At 33.0% G+C, this 24,802-nt stretch overlaps 1 protein-coding gene across 1 annotated transcript in view; it reads left to right on the forward strand.

Moving 5' to 3' along the window:
• The first annotated feature begins 6,979 nt into the window (after window positions 1–6,979).
• Window positions 6,980–24,802, forward strand: part of LOC126883393 (cationic amino acid transporter 2-like) — a 37,277-nt gene continuing 19,454 nt past the window's right edge. Inside the window, exon 1 of the mRNA XM_050648925.1 lies at window positions 6,980–7,403. Coding sequence (XP_050504882.1) covers window positions 7,373–7,403 — 31 coding nt within the window. The 5' untranslated portion in view covers window positions 6,980–7,372. The remainder of the gene's footprint in view (window positions 7,404–24,802) is intronic.

Below are 24,802 nucleotides of genomic sequence, written 5' to 3' on the forward strand. Positions count from 1 at the left end.
ACCCCATAAAATTTTTATGTAAACATATTAAAAAAGAAGCCGCATCTCGATAAAAACTGGCTTATTGAAAAAATACTAAGAGGCAAAAAAGTTTTAAAAACGTTGTGTTTAACTAATGGTACCACAATAATGAAGTAATTTGAATGTACGCAAAAGTTTGAGGGGGTTTAAGGGAACAAAACCCCCATAAAATTTTTATGGGGTGGACAAAGTTCACTATAATTTTGTTTTAAGATGTTCCTGCCATAAGAATGATACATGCCCATTTTCAATAAAATATCGCTAATAGTTTTCGATAAATTGAAAAAAAATCGATTTTCATTTTGTAACTTCAAAGGGCTGTAATTTTTTTTATGAGCATATCTGTACTAAGGTAAGTTATGTTGAATCAAACTATTTTTGACCCCAGAATATGTGGTATAATTTATGACCAATCTTTTCAGGACACCCTGTATATTATAGTATTTTTCTTATTCTCATTGTTGCGGAAAAACCGTTCCTTTTTTTTTTATAATGTTATGATTTGATTGGGCGAATGCATCTCTGTTTTACTGTCTCTATAGGTCACTTTTCGTTCCGGTGAAAGAAAACACCTGTTAGAAAATAGTATTTTCTCCTTCATTCAAAATTAAGTAACCTTAAACCTCATAACGGATTATATTTATCTTATCAATGGCAATGAAAGACCAAAATGTGCCGGATTTATACTCAGCTATTGCTACTGCCGCTGCCGTTGACGGAAATATTGCCCGAAATATTATCTCGACACGAGTGAGGTGTTTACATCAGTCTCATTACCGAACGAGTCACAAGAAAGGAATGTGACAACAACATCGTCTTGCTCCCTTACTCACTTGCCGCTCTGCCGGCGGCGAAGCCGCCTTTGACTTCCCTCCTTTGACTTCCGTCACTAGAACCGACTTTTTGGGTATGTAGGTGCAGTGGCAGTAGCATGACGAGTAAAAGCGCGAGTGAGCTATTTACACATTCACGCTGCCCACTTCCCTGTCCAATTCCCTGCCGAACAGGGCTGAGTATAAATCCGGTATTACGTGGGTTTGGGTTTGGATGACTAAGGTCAATGCCGGATTTGGCCAGAAATAGATGATGTAATTTAAGGAAAGGTGTCGGCAGTTGCTTGGGCCTACTTACGTCATTCACAACGTGTTCGCGAATTGCACGGCGTTGTTGCCACATCTATAATATTGAAATCGATTTGCTAATATATAAAAATCTACATAAAACATAAAAACAACCGCTAAATTGGACAAGAACAACTGTTTAAGAGAAATAACACACACCACTTGGAACACAGTATAAAATAATTTCTTGAACGGTTCCAAATTGCACTTAACTAACTAACAATAAGAGACTAAGGGCTGTTTGATTGGTCAACTTTTCTTATGGGGCTGGTGACTTCCAGGTACATCTTTAGCTGTGGAACAGTTTCTATGGCTGTTATGTAAGTAGATACCGTTTACTAAAGAAAATTTGTATTATGTCTTTTGATCGCATACTATTTTACCAGGGCTCCATCGACCCTTGACTAGTTAAGGATTGATGGTAGCATATATATCAAATTATATACCAAGCACTTTTCATCAGATTGGTCGCTCCCAATGATATAATGTCTCATTTTACATGATATGGACTGTTGAGTTCAATACTAAACAGTTGCTTGGCTTTATTGTATGTGATTGAAACCAAGACAAAGTTGTTTTTCATGTTTTATATATATGTGTACATGTCTCTCGTTTTGTGTTTTTTAGCTTGTAGTTTGTATAGAGAAGACTTTTTGTACTGGGCCTGATGATGAGTCATATATTGTAAGACTCGAAACCGGTTGCCCCATGATTACATAACAACTAATAAAAAATACAAACTATAGATTGCCAGTATTGACTCAATTACCATATCCAATTGTATAATGGACTCGCATTGGCAACCCTTTCATCATTTGCTAATTTCCATTAATAGAAATATTAAAAAATATGACCCCCTCTGTGGCTCAGTGGTAAGAGAGCCTACCTTTGGATTCAGAGGTTGTGAGTTCGAATCTTTTCTACCAGAGGTAGAAAATTTTTCATCTATTGAAAATTAATGAGTGAAAATAGTTTCTGTCCTTGTGGATCGGATACAATTATTGTGAACAATATGACATTGTTCCTCCATATTTGACATCCAAATGAAGTGGTATTATACCGGCATTTATAATTTGTTTAATTTGTTTTGTCCTTTGTCCAGTGTGTGTTAAATGTTATTTTGTTAAATTTGTCATCACTCCAATCAAACAAATGTCACATTCTAATATAATAGCTTCCTGATTTGACGAAACGTCCCTGATGATGCTCTAGGAGCGAAAGTATACTTGGGCAAGATTTCATACACTAGGTGCTCGATATCCGTCTTTTATTTCAATAAATCTCATCTATTCGAGCATTCAACCTTCTCCTATCTAAAGATGATTACTGGAAACGATTTTAAAAGGAAATAGCTCGGTGTTTAGGATCTACAAAAGAAAATATGGCATTTTCATAAATGATACGTGTACCTATTAAAATCTAAACAACCATGTACTAAGGGAAAAGAAATTATGGTATATCGAATGACTTGCTGAGATATTGTGAACCAACAATGACGAAACAATTAACAGCATGACTTTTCACAGTAATATAGATAAAAGATGGAAGTTATTTCGTGAACTTTATCAGATGTTCATAGATTTTAAACAGGCATTTGATAGAGTATGCAGGATTAGACTGTGGACACCGATGCAGGAACTTGGCTTTCCATAAACACGCTTTTCATTCACAGACATTTGTTTCTAGCTTCTGTCATGTGTCATATAATATTAATATATCTACGTCATACGTTATTGGTATATATCAATGATACAAACAGATATATGTAAAGAAAATAGATCTGGCTAGGGATATGCCACTCAATGCATCGGGGTGTAACGCCGATATCAAGTACGGTGGTCTAGCTATCTTTGTCTGCCGTGCGAGTGTGAGCGTATCTACCAAGAGGTGGAAGTAATGGAACGACAGTTACACAGAGGCGGCAGCCATCATATGCCAGTGGAAGAAAGTTAAGCGCCGGTAGAGAGAGATAGATAGACCACCGACCTGAACTGCTCCGCGTTACGCTATTTTTCCGAGTTGGCCAAATATATGTGTATAAGATCTTTGGATACAAACCAAAGACGTATGACGTAGATATATTAATATTATGTGACACATGACAAAAGCTCGAAACAAATGACAATCGATAAAAAGCCCTATTTGATACGGATGTGTATGAAACGATTACGATGTAAGGTAACGCTAAAACACACACATCGATTTTGGACGGTCGATTTTTATCGCCCGATATTTGACTGGTATAGCAGGTGCTTGCAGATACATCGATATTTTTTACCGTTGAAACAATCGGTTGCTTGGTTGTCGTGATACGAGGTTAATGAATAAATTAATCCCAAGCGAGTTGTTGCTGTGTGTTTATTGTATCGCCGTATTAAATCGCAAGACTAGGTGCGTAGGATTAAATGCAAATGGTGGATTTATCCTATCAATCAAAACGAAAAAATGGGGAATGGGGACATTCTATGTTAGATTCCTATCCTTAAATATACCTATCCAAAGTTTTGTCCCACAAAACAGGTCTTGTTACATTGTCCTCACTAACGAAATAAGGACATCATTGTCAAGAAAATCAGTAAAATCACTAATTTTAATAATTTAAATTATATTCAAGCACTATCAAAGCTAAAATTACAACGTATACCTACAATTTCACCGATCTGTTGAACGGAATTTGCCGATAAAAATCGATGTGTGTGTAATGCTGTATTGAGTCATACGCCACTAGGGCCGGCGAATCCCGTGGCAGTGGCCAGCTGCTGAACGATATTTATCGTCACCGATAAGCGGTCGGTGTGTGTGAAATGTTCCGTTCTCGCATGTGGTTCACTATCGGAATTTGGACGGGCGATAAAAATCGCCCGGTAAAAATCGATGTGTGTCCATTTAGCATAAGAGTTGGACAACATACTCGAAGACGTTTGAAATAAACAATGGAGTAAAACATGAAGATGGACTTTCACCGCAACTCTTCAACATAACTCTGGAACATATAAGGCCGCACCTACATTGGATCCGTTTTTCTCCGATCCGAGCAGATCAGATCAGATCCGATCCGATCCGATAGGAGGCACCTACATTGGATCCGTATTTCTCCGATCAGATCAGATCCGATATAGACCGATTTTCCGGCGAGGGTGCCTACATTGGTTCCGTTAACTTCCGACCACCGACCACCGACAATGATGAAGATGTTTTAATGTGTTGGCTGTTGTTGGAAAACAACGTTCTTAAAAGACGTAGAAAAAAACGTAGATGGATGCATAAATGTAATAAAGACAGATCTTCAGAAGAATTTAGTATAAACAAAAATCTACGTAACTATCCTGATAAATTTAAGATTCTATTTCCTATTTTTTCGCCACAATAATGTAAAATAATTCATGAGAAATAAAAAAACACATTGATTTATTACAAACTATTTATGTATGTAGCCTTGTGTTGGCACGTATTAAAAAATATTCTGATATAAAAAGATATAGTAATACATAATAGGTAGTATAATAATTATACTTCCGGTTTTATCTAAGATTATTTCCGGCAATTTCAAAGACACATTATAGTACCCGTTCAATTTTATAACCAAAGTGAAATTGACCATCCCAATAACACTATTTACCTAGAGACACAGAATATGTTTCCTATTATGTGCTAGAGGTATTAAATTTTCTACCTGTGTAAATAAGAGATTTTGTAACCATTATATTCAAGACAACATTATAAAATATCTACCTTGTAGAGTAATACATATTACAAAATTAAATATTAAGATTTGGATGCTTTTTATTGTTGATTTATTTCATGAAATAGTTAAAACAAAAAATTCAATTACTTTATATGAAAAAACCATAATGAAACCAAACACTTCTCGATGAGAATAGGAGAAGCTACTCCCGACGTCGGCCGATATCGGATTTGACCTGATCTGATCAGATCGGAGAAAAACGGATCCAATGTAGGTACCCCCATTTAATACTATGGGTTTATTTTTTATTCCGACGTCGACCGACGTCGGATGTGATCTGATCGGAGGAAAACGGATCCAATGTAGGTGCGGCCTAGTAAGAAGTGCAAGGACTAAACTTACTGTTGGCATTTGCAGACGTTATCAGTCTAATATAGGAAACACCAGATTAAGGTGAAGGGGAATTTCCTCATGTTCGAGAAGGAAACAGAGAAGAATGCTGCTCCTAATCAATGAAAACAAAACTGAATATAAAAATATATGTATATGAGGTGTAATACCTGAAACATAGCTAGAATCGGACAACAGAATAGTAAGGCTGGTAGTTATGGAAAGAAGTCCCAACTAAAAGAAGACCACTGGTACAACCTCGACTCTGATGGCGAGATAATATAGCAGGAGACCTGAAAGCTATGGGCGGGGAGAATCGGATAGAGATTGCTCAAGACGAAGAAGAGTCGAGATATGTTGTCAATCCGGCTAAAACCCACGAAGGGTTGTAGAGTAACTAAGGTGTAAGTCTAATAATAGCGCATAATTAAGAACAAGGACCAAGATTGTGAGGGATATGTATGAGGGAGTAACGACTAGTGTTAGGACAGGCGTGGGAGAGTCTGATAAATTTCATGTGAAATTAGGATTGCACCAAGGCTCTTTGCTTAGTCCGTATTTATTCTCATTAGTTTTGGACCAGATAACAGCGAAACTACAGGGTAACATTCCATGGTGCTTAATGTATGCTGATGATGTCGTGTTAGTAGGAAATCGTGAAAGAGACTTAGAACAAAAACTGGAACAGTGGAGGCAAGCTCTGGAGGAAAAAGGTTTAAAACTTAGTAGGACAAAAACAGAGTATTTGGAATGTTCATTTAAAGATGGAGTTACTACAAATAAAATGGTATCTTTGGATGGTGAACTGATTGTAAAAAGCAATAGTTTCAAGTACCTGGGATCGGTATTACAGAGTAATGGAGAAATAGATGGAGATGCATGCAGTAGAATTAGGGCTGGATGGATGAAGTGGAAAGAAGCGAGTGTGTGTTGTGTGACAGAAAAATTCCAATGAAGATTAAGGGGAAATTCTATAAAACAGCCATAAGACCGGCTATGATGTACGGGACTGAATGTTGGGCAGTTAAGAAGAAAGAGGAACAACGAATGCATGTGGCGGAAATGAGAATGCTTAGATGGATGAGTGGAGTGACAAAGAAGGATAAAATTAGAAATGAGTATATTAGGGGAAGTCTAGGTGTGGCACCAATTGATGCCAAAATGAGAGAGCATAGGTTAAGATGGTTTGGCCATGTTCAACGTCGAGACGTTAATCACCCAATACGAAGATTAGCTGAAGTGCAGATTCCTGGAAGGAGTAGGAGAGGAAGACCAAAGAAGACCTGGGGGAGACGATAAGGCAGGACATGTTGGTAAAGGGGATTGACGTTGATATGACCCAAGATAGAATTGTGTGGAGAAATGCAATTAGGGAAGCCGACCCCGCATAGGGATAAGGCAAAGAGAATGATGATGAATCAAGAACAAGGAGCGACACAACTATTGGAAACGGCAGAGATGAGAATACTGAAAGAAAAGTACAAGAAATATGCTAAGACTCTGAGACCTAAATAAGACGTCAGAAAAAAATGTATCGCACGTGGTACAAACAAGTATCTACAGGTACTAAAGAGAAAAAGAATGGAATAATCTTGTAAATAGAGTGGAGGAAACAAAAAATGTGTCACAAAAAAGAAAAAATTGAGTGATTCTTGCAAAAAAATACATTCAAAACGTTTTTCTATTCCCAGATATTCATAGAATAAATCTGGCAACATAGTCAGCACGCGGTGTAGGTTAGTTTTTAGCCTTCGTGTTGCAAAAGTATTAAGTATTCATTTCATAATTTCGCTTTCAAACGGTCATAATGTACTAAAAAAGCAATTTAAAACCGTACAAAATGCTCACTATATTATCTTTAGATCAATGCATCTTACTTATTTATAACTTAGTTACGTATAATAATTCTTATACAAACAATATTTGTTGATCAAGTTGGGGGAAATAATTCGCAAAAAATTTATCAACACGCGGCAAAAGTGACGATTATTGAAGAGTGAAATTTTTAATTGAAGTAAATTGATCTGGTGTGTTTGGATTCGCAGACAATTGACTGGCAGACAATTATTTATTGTATTTATTGATTAATTTATTTATTGTACATTTCTGCACTGCCAAATACTACGTTTCTTGCAAGAGGTTGTACGTCTTGGTGATGAAAATGGAAGAATTAGTTAAATTCATCGGTAAGTACTTCACTATATTAATTTGTATAATGCTACATTATTAAGCTTATTTGAACAGCAGATGTTGACTTCAAGAGTGATAACAACCACCCATTGTATTTTATTGATACGATTGTTCAAAGATTGTAAAGATCTCTTTCATAAATTGAGAACTTACCTCAACATTTTACCTAGTTTTTGCCGATAACGATTAACGATTGTTTTATAAATAGAGTTAGAGTAGTAGATTTGTTACGTAGAATGTTAAGGTTGCATCATTCTTGAATCAACTCTGCTGATAATGAAAAGATACCATATGTTATCGTTTTAGTTCATTCAAACTACGCATATTAATGTTAATATACCTACAAGATGAAGACAAAGATTTAGTTAGATCATAAATTAATTATTAACATAAGATAGTATTATTTTACTTCAGTTATCTTATACTCCGTTTGAAAATTATTGATAGTATAGTCTTGTCGTCAGATATTTGACCTCTGAAAATGAGAAAAATTGAAAAACGAGCTGAATTTTTCAGAGAATGTTAATTATGTTTAAACTCCAAAAAAGTTGCAAAAAAGGTTGTCATTCGATTCCTAACTCCGGGCTTTACCCTAACCCCACCCCCTAGAGGGAGAAGGGAACGGAAGTCGGAAAATATTGATTTACCATGCAAGAATTTGGATGCAGCACGCAGTAGAAAAAAATGTTTCAAACAAGAAATGTAGCTGAGATAATTTTGATTTTGAACAAAAATGTTTATTAGCACTTTTTGTGTAGAATGAACCGTTCGCTCAGAAACAATACTTGAAGGTACTGGCGATTTTTTTGAATGTCAGTTGCGCGTGACCATAATCAATTAAAAAAAAAAAAAGAATGTGTGTGTACTTTGTACGCACGTAAAAAGTTATACTTCTATTATATGATTCCAACGAAATTAATATGTACTTTAAACAGTTTATTTATATTTTATTTAAATATTAAACTAATTTTAATACTTACTATTTTCCAAAAATTTTTATTAAAACAATACCAAAAATTAAAAAAATTAAAGAATAAAACACACACAAACACATTGAAAAATGCCACAAAGAAATTATTTCTGAACAATAATTGTTGGCAAAAATTTTAACTAAATACGCATTTTCTAAAAAAAAATTATATAACAATATACTTACAATCATAAAATGTATAAAAAAATTTAAAAAATAAAAACTTGCATTGGGATTCGAACCCGCGTTTATTCCGGTGCATAGGATTTGAATTCGAAGCTTCTACTCATTTAACCACTTACACGTACCTACCTGTCATGTGCGAAGATAGGCCAACTGAACGTTTTACTGTTTGACAGTTCTAAATTTAATCAAATTAGTTTGATTTTTGTGGAATTAAAATATTAAGATACAACAAAACATAGAGTAAGAAAACAATATATTAGATGACGATTGGTAAAAATTTTGTTGGTATTCAATTTATGTAAATCAAAGCATTACCACAGAATAAATAACCATACAGAAGCGAAACTCCTGCCGAAAACGGTAACATAATTTTCATGCTCATGTGTCAACGTAACTGGTGCAACCTCACTTTTGCGACTGACGTGACAGTTGTTTATAGTTAAATTTTATATTTTATGTTTTATTTTATATTTTATTTATATTTTATAGTTAAATTTTATATTTCATATTTAATTAATAACAACTTGTCAAAAATATTACCTAATTTGGAATGGTATATTCCTTAGGCCTTAGAACATCAAGTACTATTCTGTAACTGGTGCACAAGGTCAAATATTTCGGTCCCAACAAAATCAATGGAAACGACAGTCAGATTCGCTTCTGTGTGGTTATATATTCTGTGGCATTACCTACTAGATAGGTACATATACATTTTCGAAATAGGTAAGTACCTATGTAATTTTTTATTACAATACTGAAACATTTACAATAATTACGTACCTGTTGCTTTTAAAAACTATTTAAAAAGTCACTACAACTATAAACTTGCTTTTTTCTCTGTCCTCACAACAATAAAAACTAATATACACAACATTTGTTTACCCATAACCGACATATTGAACAATTGTTGACAGGTCATTGTAATTACCCAATTAGAGCCCGTATGCTGCGCTCATAGGTCTGGATCCCGCGTATGAAACAAAAGTTGATTAATAACAAGCTGAAAATTTGTTAACAGCTTAAGGGTGTCTAGTCGGACAAACTTTGATATATGGGAACACTGTAACAGAGGAAGTTTTAATTGTGGAACAGGTTAAAAATTTGGAACGGTCAGACCACGAAAACGGCACATGTATCTTGTCCGATAGAACAGACTTAAACTCTCCGAACAGAGATTAAACTCTCATGCAAAAATCAGACTGCTATTTACCACCAAATGGGCGTTTTAATGAGTGGAACATATAGAATATGTCAAATGACAGGAATTATGACAGGTGATAAATAGCAGTCTGATTTTTGCATGAGAGTTTAATCTCTGTTCGGAGAGTTTAAGTCTGTTCTGTCGGACAAAATAAATGTGCCGTTTTCGTGGTCTGACAGTTCCAAATTTTTAACCTCTTTCACATTTAAAACGTCCCCTGTTCCAGTGTTCCCATATCTCAAAGTTTGTTCAACTAGACACCCTTAAGCTATTAACAAATTTTCAACTTGCTATTAATCAACTTTTTTTTCATACGCGGGATCCATACCTATCAGGACCAGGACGCATTGGTATGCGGTCTACCGCCGCGGTTCTTCTGCTATAGCTTACGTTACGGTCTACCTGTGCGGCTAAACAACATCATATTCTTTTCTCAGAAGGGTTTGCACACAATAATGAAATGTATATAGCAAACCCTTTGTAGGCAAAATGGTTATTGCTAAAAACATTTTCAGGAATATACAATAAACTTATTTCTTTACTATTATAAAAATAAAAATAAAACCATAATCTTCTTGGTTAGGGTGCTGCATGACTTTTTTGGGCTAGAATCATTGACTGCCTTTCTCTCTTAAATTAAGGTGCATGAATTTTTTCTTCAATAATAATTATTAGGCTGTAGCGTTTTGTAAATAATTAGCTAACACAGCGGTTCTCAATCTTTTTGTGTCATGTACCACCAAATACTTTTTATTATTTTTGGTACCACCTAACTGAAATACATATCTAACTAGGTGATCTAAATAACTATAATAGTGGTGCTCATTTTGGCTGTTTTTGCGTTTTGTGTACCACCTCAAAACATGAAATGTACCACCAGTGGTACATGTACCACAGATTGAGAACCGCTGAGCTAACATATTAGTACAGGAACCGAAGATTTTCACCTCGCAATTTTTACATAATGGATCGATTTGCTTGAAAATTTGAGAATAAGTAGTGGATAGTCCAAGGATCAAAATCTATAGTATTTTTACTACAAAAGCGATATTACGTAGGTCAAAATTTTTGACGTAAGAGAACTGTCAAAACATTAGAATGTGACTTTTCATTATTGCCATGTTTATAAAGCCGGACTCAAACGACTCGTGTACTTGGCGAATAATCGTCACTTGCGTATACTGGCAATGCTGTGTGAGTGGGTTACTAGTACAATTATTGTACTATTTGTCAAACACTAATAATAATAATGTTAATACTACTATTAATTGACAAAGAATTGTTCTAGTAACCCTCCCAAAAGACATAGTAGGTAACGCAAGTAACGATTATTCGCCAAGTACACGAGTCGTTTGAGCCCGGCTTTATAAACATGGCAATAATGAAAAGTCACATTCTAATGTTTTGACAGTTCTCTTACGTCAAAAATTTTGACCTACGTAACATAGAAAAAAGTGTTGTGTGATTTGGTAGAATGCGATCTTACCCTTCAAAAAATATGTCACGTATTTCAGCACCTGGAAAATTGGAAGGATACTACAAATCTGGCCTCCACATAAGTGGTCTGTAGCTTCGACATGATAGGTGTGAAATTTTAAACGTTCTTGCTGTTGATTGGATAGGAAGGGTAGCGTTATCTAGCCTCCACGCTAGGTATACCATAGCCTCCATACGGTACTCCCAATATTTAATATGATTTTATTCAAGTGGTCAATAAAGGTAAAACACAAACAACTTTTGTTTCTTAATTATTTATTTATACAATAATGTGACATTTTACATAGAAATATGAGTATTTAATTTCGATTAAATATATGTTTACTTGTTGAATTTATCGGCTGCACACAACAGCTGATCGGCCATTAGACCCAACAACAAAACGCGAAATAAAATGTGTATTTTAAAACTGTTGGATAAACAGAACCTACAATCAGAAAAACTTACCTTTAAAAAGGTACTCGATTATGAAATAACGTGTGTGTGTGTTTATGTTTTATTGGCACTGGTTTAAGCAACCAACTGGCCAGTCAATATTATGAAATAACAAAAATATCAAAAAACACGACTGAATATCAGCTTTTTATGGTGACATAAACTAAACACAAACACCAAACACATCACATAACCGACCATATAAAATAAGTGAACGACAACGAACGAACGAACACGAACACAGATTACAGATTCACAGATAGCGCAGGATTTGTCAAAAGTCATGTTCCACCAATCACAATGCCGACATCAGCGCCTCTGACTAAACGGAAGGAAAATAAATACGATTACATGTTTTTTATTAGAGTTAGCGGGGCATGCTACGTAATATCGCTTTTGTAGTAAAAATACTATATATGATGCCGAAAGGCGCTTTTACCATGGGGGTGGTTGCCACCCCATCTTGGGTGTGGACATTTTTTATTATATTTTGACCGCAAAAGTTGATAAAAACATTCATTTTAATCAAAAAATGTTTTATACATTTTTTGCTAAAATTAATAGTTTTCGGTTTATTCGCTGTCGAAAGTGTTACGTTTTATATCGAAAAAATCAATGTTTTTCGATATTAGGACTCATTTACGATTCAATAAATTTTTGCCGTAGAAAAAATTTTTTCAAACCAAGTTCTTGGGAATTAAATAACCTACAATTTCATATTTAAACATTTTTTCGTATCTCTGATGGTAATCTTTCTATTGTGAAGAAAATGGCATTTTTTACCAGACTACAAAAATTCGTTATTCGCTTTTGACTCCAGTTTTTTTAAAACTAATCATTCTAAGCCAGTCAAACTTCTAGAATCTATTAATAATACATAAATAAAAAAGAATGAATAAGACTAATGACTAAAAACCCCGATAACATACATTATTATGCTTCCAATTAGATTTCTCCTTTTTTTTAATATATTGATTATTTAACCGTAACTTTTCTACTTTTAGCTTAGAGCTTAAGTTTGGCAAAAAGAATTTTGTAGGTTTTTACAAGATCTATATAAGGCTATTAATATTAAATCCTTTTAAAATCCCCAATCGCAAATAGAGGTGACTTTAGGTAAAGTTGGTAAAGGTGGTTTTTGCATGTTATTACAAGTTTTAACTGTCAATAGCTCACTCAATTTTTGCCGTAGAAAAAATTTTTGCAAATCAACTTCTTGAGAATTAAATAAGCTACAATTCCATATTTAAATATTTTTTCCTATCTCTGATGCTAATTTTTTTATTCTGAAGAAAAGAGCATTTTTTAACAAACTACAAAAATTCGTTATTCGCTTTTAACTCCATTTTTTTAAAAACAAATCATTCTAAGCCGGTCAAACTTCTAGAACCTATTAATAATACATAAATAAAGAAGACCAAATAAGGTCAATGACTAATTTAAATTAGGGTGGTGATTAGGGGGTTATGTCGGATCACTTTTTCGCTGAAAAAAAAATAGGGACTGACATTATTTTCATTATAAGTGACTTAAATTTTGAGTTAGAGACTTTTTTTTATTTTTGGAAATAGATATTTTTAAATACTTTAAATTAGTTTGAATAAGTTATCCTCGAGAAATGCATAGTTTTCCCATCTTTTGGCTTTGAAACTACAATATTTAGCATTTGACGAAGAAGAGCTACCATATAATAAAGTATAGGTCGATTAATATTGGTCTTAAAGAAAATTAGAAAAAACGGTTTTGATTATTTTTTCAAAAGGTAAGTACATTTTTGTTAAGCAAAGTTGTTTTGATAAAACGAAAACTTTTTGAGTTATTAGCAGAAAACTGATTAAAAACATTGATTTTTCGATATAAAACTAACATTTTCGATAGCGAATAAATCTAAAACTATTAATTTTATCAAAAAAATGTATTGAAGGTGTTTTGCTTAGAATGAATGTTTTTACCAACTTTTGCGGTCAAAATATAATAAAAAAATTCCACCCGCGAGATGGGGTGGCAACCACCCCCATGGTAAAAGCGCCTTTCGGCATGATATAGATTTTGATCCTTGGACTATCCACTACTTATTCTCAAATTTTCAAGCAAATCTATCCATTATGTAAAAATTGCAAGCTTTTGTCCTATTTTAAGCTTCATTACTTGGAGTATATTTTTTTTTGTAAATACATAGTTGGTGTGTCTTTTCTTTGTAAATTATATTATTAGTCCCCTTTTATTTTACATTTATTTTCCTCCAAATATTTATTACTTTTGAATAAATATTTTTTGCTACAAGAGTTTTCTTGCATTCTATTATTTTCGGTACACCGCACACTATAATAGAGCTTACTATGCACAGGTAGACCGCTTCTATTCCTCGCGTTAAACCGCATACTATAGTAACACCAATCTTTGTATCAACTCGACGGTAAAAATCTTTTTATTAGATCGTCCTATGGACAAAAATTAAAATGGGTTTTAAAGAGTAACTTCTTTAGTATGCATTTTTTGTATTTTGCCGCAAATTAGGTCAGTCTCCACAGAGCGGATAAATAAATAAATCTCATTAAATAAATAAATGTTTAAATATTGTTCCGAAGCTATTTCCTTGTGGTATAATTATGTAATGTACTGTTTTATTTGGGAATACAGCCACAATTTTAGTTTGAAATTCATTTATTGACGTTTCGACTTCCACTTCGGAAGTCGTTATCGAAATGCAAAATATTAATGAGTTGTATTTCGATAACGACTTCCGAAATGGAAGTCGAAAGGTCAATAAATTAATTTCAAACAAAAATTGTGGCTTTATTCCCAAATAAAACAGTGAATGTTTAAATCGCTCATTAAACCGTCTTGAGATTAATAAAATTTATCACTTCCGTTGACCGGTCGTTGTGGAATATCCATTGTTAGAGCCTAGTCTTCAAAATCGATAACATTAAATTTCGATTTTGAGTTTTGACAATGATTATGAGCCATTTGAAATATGCCTAAAAGACGCCGAAAAAGTGTCAAAAATCGCGCAACGTTTATTTATTTAACAACTTTATAGAAACTGACTTTATTGTAGCAAAATACCAAAATTGCATATGAAAGCAGCACTTTTCACCTTTAAACGTATTTTGATTTTTGTCGATAGGACACTCCGATCAAAAGATCTTTGCCGTCGAGTTGATACAAATTTTATTAATAAAATTGATTTCACGCGCGTAACTGACATTCAAAATCATCTGTCGCTTCAAGCGTTGTTTCTGAGAGAACGGTTCATTCTACATAAAAAGTGCTAAGAAACATTTTTGTTCAAAATTATCTCAGCTACATTTTTTATTTGAAACATTTTTTTCTGCGACGTACAGATTCTTGGTAAATCGATGTTTTTCGCCCCCACGCCCTACGAGAGTTTGTTTTCTGAGGAAACCCGGAAGCATATTTACAGAAGCTCCTATACTACGGCACCAGGGTGCTGAAATCTGTTAGCCTTTGATATACACTATACGCTACAAACCCTCATTGATTTCGGTACGTATTAAATTATAAGACATCTATTTAATTATGGTGTCTAAGTTTTTATTGCAACTAATCTTTTCTTTTCTAAAAATTGTCTTTGGCAGAGAGCCAATGAACTAGACTTGTTTGTGATTGATTGCAGACCCATAGTCATAAATTTCTTATTTCATAAGTACTACAATATTATTTTTATAAATACATAGGTACATGTTGTTGCTTTACTTTTTTTTATAGAAATTTAATGTCGAAATTTTTAATAGAAATGCAATAAACCTAGCATACTTAAGAATGTGTTTTTTGACCCTAACCCGAGAAACAAATAAAACAAAAATTATAAAAAACGCCATCGAATAAAAAAGAAATAAATATGTTTTATATACCTACAGATATAATCACTCGTATACAGTGCGTCTATAAAGTATCGCATAAATTCATTATTATATAAATAAACAGCATTATTAGAAATTACCGAAAATTTATGATTTTTTGGGATATATATCACACTAGTGAAGTCATCCGTCTGGACATGATGACGTAATCGATTTTAAAAGAGAATAGGGGTCGTGTCCTAGCTCATTTAAAAGGCAATTCAATTCTCTATTTAATAATATAAACATTAACATAATTATTTATACAGGGTGTCCAAAAATTTTTTGTATTAAATTAATTGACACAAAAAGACGAATGTGCGTAATTTATTTAATTCAAAATACATTTTACTGCTGTCATAAAACAGAAATAAAATTTTTATTTGACAAATAAACATTGCTTTTCGCTTAAATTAAATGTTAAAACTGTCAAGAGGCAGGTGGGTGACAGCAAACATTGAATTTAAGCAAAAAGTAATGTTTATATTTGAAATCAACATTTTATTTGTGTTTTATGACAGCAGTAAAATGTATTTTGGATTAAATAAACTACGCAAAGTCTTCTGTTGTGTCAATTAATTTAATTAAAAAATTGTTTTTGGACACTCTTTATAAATAATTATGTTAATGTTTATACTACTAAAGAGAGAATGTAATTGACTTTCAAATGAGCTATCACACGACCCCTATTCTTTTTGAAAAAAATCATCGATTACGTCATCACGTCCAGGCGGATGACGTCACTAGTATGATATATATGCCAAAAAAACCATAAATTAAAGTCAAAAATCGACATGTTTCAGTAATTTATAATAATGTTGTTTATTTAGCTAATAATGAATTTAGGCGTTACTTTATAGACGCACTGTATACGAGTAATTATACAGGGTGTCCCGAAAAGATTGGTCATAAATTATACCACACATTCTGGGGTCAAAAATAGTTCGATTGAACCTAACTACCTTAGTACAAATGTGCTCGTAAAAAAAGTTACAGCCCTTTGAAGTTACAAAATGAAAATCGATTTTTTTCAAGACATCGAAAACTATTAGAGATTTTTTATTGAGAATAGACATGTATCATTCTTATGGCAGAAACATCTTAAAACAAAATTATAGTGAAATTTGTCCACCCCATAAAAAAATTATGGAGATTTTGTTCCCTTAAACCCCCCCCCCCCCAAACTTTTGTGTACGTTCCAATTAATTCATTATTGTGGTACCATTAGTTAAACACAACGCTGCCTCTTAGTATTTTTTCGCTAAGGCAGTTTTTATCGATATGTGGCTTCTTTTTCAGTATATTTACGTAAAAATTTTATGGGGGTTTTGTTCCTTTAAACCCCCCAAATGTTTGTGTACGTTCCAATTAAACTATTATTGTGGCACCATTAGTTAAACACATTATTTTTAAAACTTTTGCCTCTTAGTCTTTTTTTCATAACTCACCTATTATCGAGATGTAGCTTCTTTTTCAAAATATACCTAAAAATGTAAATTATAAATAAATTTTCAGATTATTAACAGGTGACTATAATCGTACTTAACCATATACAAATATGTGGTGGATTTGACAAATATTCAAAATATCTCGATAAACACTGACTTATCGAAAAAGTACTAAGAGGCAAAAAAGTTTTAAAAACATTGTGTTTAACTAATGGTGCAACAATAATAATTTAATTTGAACGTACACAAAAGTTTGGGGGGGGGGTTTAAGGGAACAAAACCCCCATAAAACTTTTATGGGCTGCACAAATGCCACTTTAATTTTTTTTTAAGATTCTGCTGCCATAAAAATGCCACATGTTTATTTTCAATAAAAAATCTCTGGAAGTTTTCGATATATGAAAAAAAATCGATTTTCATTTTGTAACTTCAAAGGACTGTAACTTTTTTTGTGTGCACTATTGTATATAGGTAAGTGAGGTTCAATCAACCTATTTTTGACCCCAGAATCTGTGGTATAATTTATGACCAATCTTTTCGGGACACCCTGTATAATAAGTACTTATAGATAAATGAAAATAAAAAATATTTAGGTATTCGTTTTTTATTCATTGTCGCTTTTTTTAATTTTTGTTTTATTTGTTTCTCGGGTTAGGGTCAAAAAACACATTCTTAAGTATGCTAGGTTTATTGCAGTTTCGATATTTCTATTTGAATACAATAAATTGAAATACACAATATGTACTTACAATAATATCAATGGCAATAAAAATTTAGGCACCAAAATTTAATAGATATCTTATAATTTAATAGGTGCCTAAATCAATTATAGTCCAGGCGCATCTGTTTTGAGATGAACGTTGAGAGGTAACTCAAAATTTTGAAATTGCTTGAAAATAATTCAAATAATAATATTTGAGTTATCCTCCCACTCAAAATGGTCCGGAACATTGTTCAAATAATCAAAATGTCAAAATATGAAGGAAAAATTCGATTTTTTTTTCGTTTTTTGATTATAACTTTAAAAGTATTCATTTTCGAGAAAAGTTGTACTGACATAAAAGTTGCGTAATTAAATTTCCTATAAGATAGAATTGGTTAAAAATTTAAAAAATACCTTGTTGCAAAATAGCAATAATTGCGAAAAAAACTATACAAAAACAAGTATTCGCATTTTACCTTTTTCAACCATTTATGCTACACTTAGGACCTTCATATTTTACCCAGAAAAACTTTATGATATAGTAAAACAACGCTGTAAATTTCATTAAGACCGATTTAATAGATTTTGCAAAATAAATTTTTCAATTCAGCTTTCGCAAAAAAATTAATTTTTTTAAATATTGCAAGACTGAAAATAAAGCAGATAGCAAGTTGAATTATTTTTATTTATAGAAGTGTACTGTACCTTTCATTTGCAATTTGCAAAATTAAAATAGATCAATTACCACGGCGTCAGGAAATTTTTTAAATAAACATTAATTTTTGGTGCTACGCGCAGGACGCGGTGTTCGATTCACACAAGTTGATTTCCACCAAAATTTCTGCCAATCTTTATCTAATATATTATTTTCTTACTCTATATTTTGTTGTATTTTAATATTTTAATTCCACAAAAATCAAACTAATTTTATTATTGTTTGTGAAATATTGTTTAAACAATTGCATATGTTTAAAAATAATAAACTTTTATTCTCTAAGTTAAAATATATGAACAAAGAAAGGTTTTGCTAAAAAAGTGTTATTTCAAAGGATAGAGTATGTGTTTTTATTTTGCAATAAACAAATTTATTTATTTATATCGAAATGTAATAAAAATTAAAATGTATCAATCATCATCAAGGGTCATTGGAATGCCCAATCAGAGCAAACTATCCGCTGTCCTGCGCTTAGCACCAATAATTAATGTTTATTTAAAAAAATTCCTGACGCCGTGGTAGTTAATCGATTTTAATTTTGCAAATTGCAAATGAAAGGTACAGTATACTTCTATACGCAAAAAAATTTAACTTGCTATCTGCTTTATTTTCAGTCCTGTAACATTTTGAAAAAATGAATTTTTTTGCGAAAGCTGGATTGCAAAATTTATTTTGCAAAATCTATTTAACCGATCTTAATGAAATTTACAGTATTGTTTTACTGTATCATAAAGTTTTTCTGGGTGAAATATGAAGGTTCTAAGTGTAACATAAATGATTGAAAATGCTATTTTTGCTATTTTGCAACAAGGGTGACTATTTTTTAAATTTTTAACCAATTCTATATTGTGGGAAATTTAATTACGAAACTTTTATGTCAGTACAACTTTTCTCGGAAATGAACATTTCCGGCTAACCGATTTCAGCACTCTGGTGCCGTAGTATAGGAGCATCTGTAAATATGCAACCCGAAGGTAAGAGTGACAAACTTTTTGCCACATTTTTTATGGTCCCAAGATTCACATTCTCAGCAAAATTCAGCTTGTCCACATGATTTTTAGAGGTTCAGTGGCATTTTAGTTTCTGACGACTGGACTAAGTATCTTATAATAGGTTTGTCTACTGCAGCGGTTTTCAATCTGTGGTAAAATACATGTATGTACCTCATTATTTCCGATAGTACACAAAACGCAAAAACAGCCAAAATCAGCACCACTATTATAGTTAATTAGATTACCTAGCTAGATAAATAAGTATTTCGGTTAGGTGGTACCAAAATTAATAAAAAGTATTTTGTGGTACACGACTCAAAAAGATTGAATACCACTGGTCTACTGGATTAAAATTTCCAACTGGTAGATTATCGTCATTTGATTATCTCTCATATTCATATTGGAAGTTGGAAGTGGTAAAGGATTTGTTGGTAAAATAACTACGAACTACGCAACTCTACGAAATACTACCATGAAGAAATCATGTTTTTGAAGATTATTTTGGTCAAATATCGTAGTTTTCATATTATTTTTCTAAATTTTTGTACAAAACTGCGACAAGAGGTTGCCAATATTTATCATTTTTCTGTTTTGAAAAGTCCTGTTATTATCTTGTCATACAATTGCGCGTTATTCAAAACACTTTTTGACCTATAAAAAATTAGACTAACCTACGTTATATATCGAAATATGTTTAATATCGAAATATGTGATAACTCAATTAAAACAAAATAAGATCAAAATACATGTTTATGAAAATAACTTTTTAAATCTAGACCTGGGTTAACACTTAAAATATTACAAAAATTTTAGAGCTACCGAGCCGATCTTTTGCAAATGATTTATGATTCAAATATTATCGGGAGTGAAATGTCAAAGGGGCCAGAGGAAACTCAATGGGAAATTCTAAACTGTTGCATTTCTTCTTCTTTAATTATTTTACGTCAAGAGCCATGAGAAACTATTTGTGCTAAATAAAAAAAAGTGACTAAAATTGGCATTAAAAACAAAAAATGTTAAAAATGTTCTACGGATTATTATATGGAAATGTTCTACATATTCTACAAAATCAATAGAATAGAAAAATATACTGCTGACTTAGTACTTAAATAAAAATAGCGGAGCAACACTACAAGAATCTATGGATAACAGTTATCTAAAAGGGTCCGTTGTCCTAGGTGAGCGACGGAAAACGACGCGACGCGATGCGTTGCGATGCGATGCGACCAGTAATTCACGCGACGTGTGGCTTATGTAGCGTCGCATCGCGTCGCTTTCCATTACTCAAACCAGGACAAACGTGACGATGTCAATTATTCATTCCTATTCTTAAGTGTGGGGAAGTATACGGCAGTGTTACTAGAAAATTCATATTTTAAATACTTAGCTAAAAAATTCCATAAACGGAAAAGAAAGACAACAAATGTCATATATTTAGAACGAGTAAATTTGGAGAGTTTAATCATTTATATCCGAAATTAATGAAATAATCCACGTTGGTTTAAAGAGTATTGTGGCTTATTCACTTTCGATTATATCATTGCAACTGTTAAACTCAGTATTAATAACTGAGCTATCAATAACTGTCAATAAGTAATTTTCAAAAACCAAATTCTATTGAGAGGGGCTGTTACTGACTTTAAGGTATGTTAATGAAAAAACACTGGTACTATATAGTTATTATTCGTTTTTATTTATTTAATAAACTATTGCGTAGCATAATTTGAATTGAAAAAAGCAATGGGGCGTCACACTGTGTCGTGTCTCGTCGCGAACAAATCAAGTTCGCACTTCGTCGCGTCTTGTCGTAGACTGATTAACCCGAAAACGTAGGCCATACACAAATACAACCATTACTTGATATTTTCGCGTCGCGTCGTGTCGCGTTGTCGCGTTTGTCGTTCACCTAGGACAACGGGTTATGTAGTGTCGCATCGCGTCGCTTTCCATCACTCAAACCAGGACAAACGTGACGAGGTCAATTATTCATTCCTATTCTTAAGTGTGGGGAAGTATACGGCAGTGTTACTAGAAAATTCATATTTTAAATACTTAGCTAAAAAATTCCATAAACGAAAAAGAAAGACAACAAATGTCATATATTTAGAACGAGCAAATTTGGAGAGTTTAATCATTTATATCCAAAATTAATGAAATAATCTACGTTGGTTTAAAGAGTTTTGTGGCTTATTCACTTTCGATTATATCATTGCAGCTGTTAAACTCAGTATTAATAACTGAGCTATCAATAACTATCAATAAGTAATTTTCAAAAACCAAATTCTATTGAGGAGAGGCTGTTACTGACTTTAAGGTATGTTAATGAAAAAACACTGGTACTATATAGTTATTATTAGTTTTTATTTATTTAATAAACTATTGCGTAGCATAATTTGAATTGAAAAAAGCAATGGGGCGTCACACTGTGTCGTGTCTCGTCGCGAACAAATGAAGTTCGCACTTCGTCGCGTCTTGTCGTAGACTGATTAACCCGAAAACGTAGGCCATACACAAATACAACCATTACTTGATATTTTCGCGTCGCGTCGTGTCGCGTTGTCGCGTTTGTCGTTCACCTAGGACAACGGGTTAGAAGAAGAACTTGATCAAGAAGAAAAAAAACAATGCACAAAAAATTTGAAATAACATAAAAACGGAATGGCTGACTATAAACACTAGGTACATTACATACCGAAAGATAGAAGTGTAGAACTGAAGGTGTTTAAAAGATGGAGCGAAAGCCTGGAATGAAGAAAAATGAAAAGAAAATAATTACTATAAAATAATACTATATAATACTTCTTCTTCTTTTGGCATCATAACCCTGGATGGGTTTTTGCCTGTCTGACTATGTCTTTCCATTCTGATCTCTCTTGTGCCCTTCTTCTCCATTGTCTTATGTTCGTGGTTTTCAGGTCGTCTTCCGCGTCATCCAACCATCTCGTTCTGGGCCTTATACTTTTCTCAGTATTTTTCTCTCGAATGTCCTGACTTCATCTTTTTTGGTCATTACCCAGGTTCACAACCACAAGTTACTACGGGTCTAATCAATGTTCTGTAGATAGTCATTTTGGTTCTTTTGTCTAATAATTTCGATCATCAATTTTTATTAGCATAATACATAGTATTGTGACGAATTACCGATCGCAAATAACAAATTCCGTTTCGACAGCCCGTCACGTAAGGAGACATCTGGAACAATGACTCACCGAACGAGTGAGGAAACGATTTCTCGTGAATGTTCGACAGTCAAGGCCACGGATTACTAGTGATGGGCGGTTCCGTTTTTCTGGAACGTTCAAAAAAATGTCTGGTATAAGGAACGAATTTTGTAAATAGAGTTAGTCTGTAAAATAAATTCGTCTGTACGGTTATATAAATAAAGTCGTATAAATATAAATACGAACCGCTAGTTTCATTGTAATTATAAGTTATTACTAGAAATACGTGCATTGATTTCGCTACTTACGGAATTCTTCTGATTGATATCTGGGCCCAGATAAGTGATAAATCATCCACAACACGTTCAATTCGCGATGAAAAACAAAGTATCTGACCACTGGTGGAATAAATTTAAACTACTATAAGTGGTATAAACAAACCAAAAAATTGTTGATTTGAATGGAATTTGGTCACTATTTAGAAATTTTTAGTAATTTTCAGCATTCTGACTACATTAAAATATTTTAAATCAAATCGGTATTGTTCTATTCCTCAATTGAATATTTGTTTATACCATTTATATCGGCCATTTTCCTGCATTCGACCTGCCCTCTTCATTCCGTTTCAATCGCGAATAGTATAGTTGTCTATTGTGATATAATGTTCATTGTCAGGTTTTCTTTTGACGGTCATGTGCTTCGTTTTTGCTTCGTTTATTTTAAGCCCCCCTTTTCCGTGCTTCAGGTTCAATTTTTTTGAACGCTTCCATTAGTCGTGGCTTGTTCCTACTAATGATAGCTACCAGTGGCGGCCGGTCAGGGTCGACAGTGCCGACCCACACATTTATGGACACATTGTAGATTTTCTAAATATTTAATTTAATCAGAGTTGATGATATTTGTTTCTGTAAAATAAAAAAAAATATCTGCGGGATAATACAGACTAAATTTTATTCATTGTTTTTAAAATAATTCGATCAATCCGATACGTTAAGTGATCCCTGTGCGTAAGAAACTTTTCTAATTAATAACCCCAGCCATGCATCTGATTGCGATTGTGTGAATTATTTTTTGTAAGATCCGCTTCGGGAGGGACGGCAAGCCGTCCTTCGACGATTTACTGGTAAGAAGCGCTGTGGAATATTAGCCGATAGGCAACCAATTATACATTTCACTACAATTTTACCCGTATTTGAATGGCAGAGTCCGGCAGATACCAATCTGCCGATCGGTGATGGGCAGACACCAGTGATATTCAATGTTGTTCAAAATCAGGCACTGACATTATTTATTCCAAAAATAGAATAACAAAGCTGGTAAAAAATCTCAGAGGTAGTAATTTTCAATATATACGCAGTGACGTTTTGGATTCGCTTGATATTTCGGAACACCCCCAAAAAAGACAAAAGTATGACACAGATCTCGAAAAACAAGTATATTTTGAAATTTTTGATACTATTATTACTTATGCAAATAGATACTCATTTTTTCAAATTTAAAAGTTACGCCAAAGATATTTCAAAATATCAATTAGACAAGTGTATTAAAATTATCCATCATTCTTTAATCAAATAAAATAAGTAAATGAATTAAAAGTTTTATATGCTGATCCAAATATTTTCGGAAGATGGGATAAGTTACAAAATATGTATAATTTTATATACTGCAGTTCATTGCAACAAACTGTTCCTGAAATTAATAAATTATTATCATGAATTCTCTCATTGCTACCAACTTTTGCCTTAAGGCAGGCCAGGCCGCACATCAAAGAAACATGAAACGTAAATTACGTTTCATGGAAATAAACCACTGCTAAACAAATATATGTCCGGCCATTTATGAAACTCTCCGAAAATAAAAATGTGTCATGAGCATGAATCACACTCGTTTCATTGGTAGGGGGACTTTGAGATTTGTTTAGCAGGGTTTTCTTTTCATGAAACATGTTTTTCGTTTCATGTTTCATGTTTTTCGTTTCATGTTTCTTTGGTGTGCGGCTTGGCTAAATGAACGGGATTTCTCTTGTCTCAAAAGAGTCAAAACGTATTGTCGAAACTCCATGAAACAAAAGAGAATGTCAATAGAAAAAACTATTAAAATCTCTGCAACACACTAATAAATTTTACGATGATGTTATAACCCATTTTGTTACGTCCAAACAACATAGACTAAAGTTAATTTATAAACATGTTTAGGTTCTAAATATATGTAAAAAAACCAA

Source organism: Diabrotica virgifera, chromosome 4, assembly GCF_917563875.1.
Source record: "Diabrotica virgifera virgifera chromosome 4, PGI_DIABVI_V3a".
Taxonomy (NCBI): domain Eukaryota; kingdom Metazoa; phylum Arthropoda; class Insecta; order Coleoptera; family Chrysomelidae; genus Diabrotica; species Diabrotica virgifera.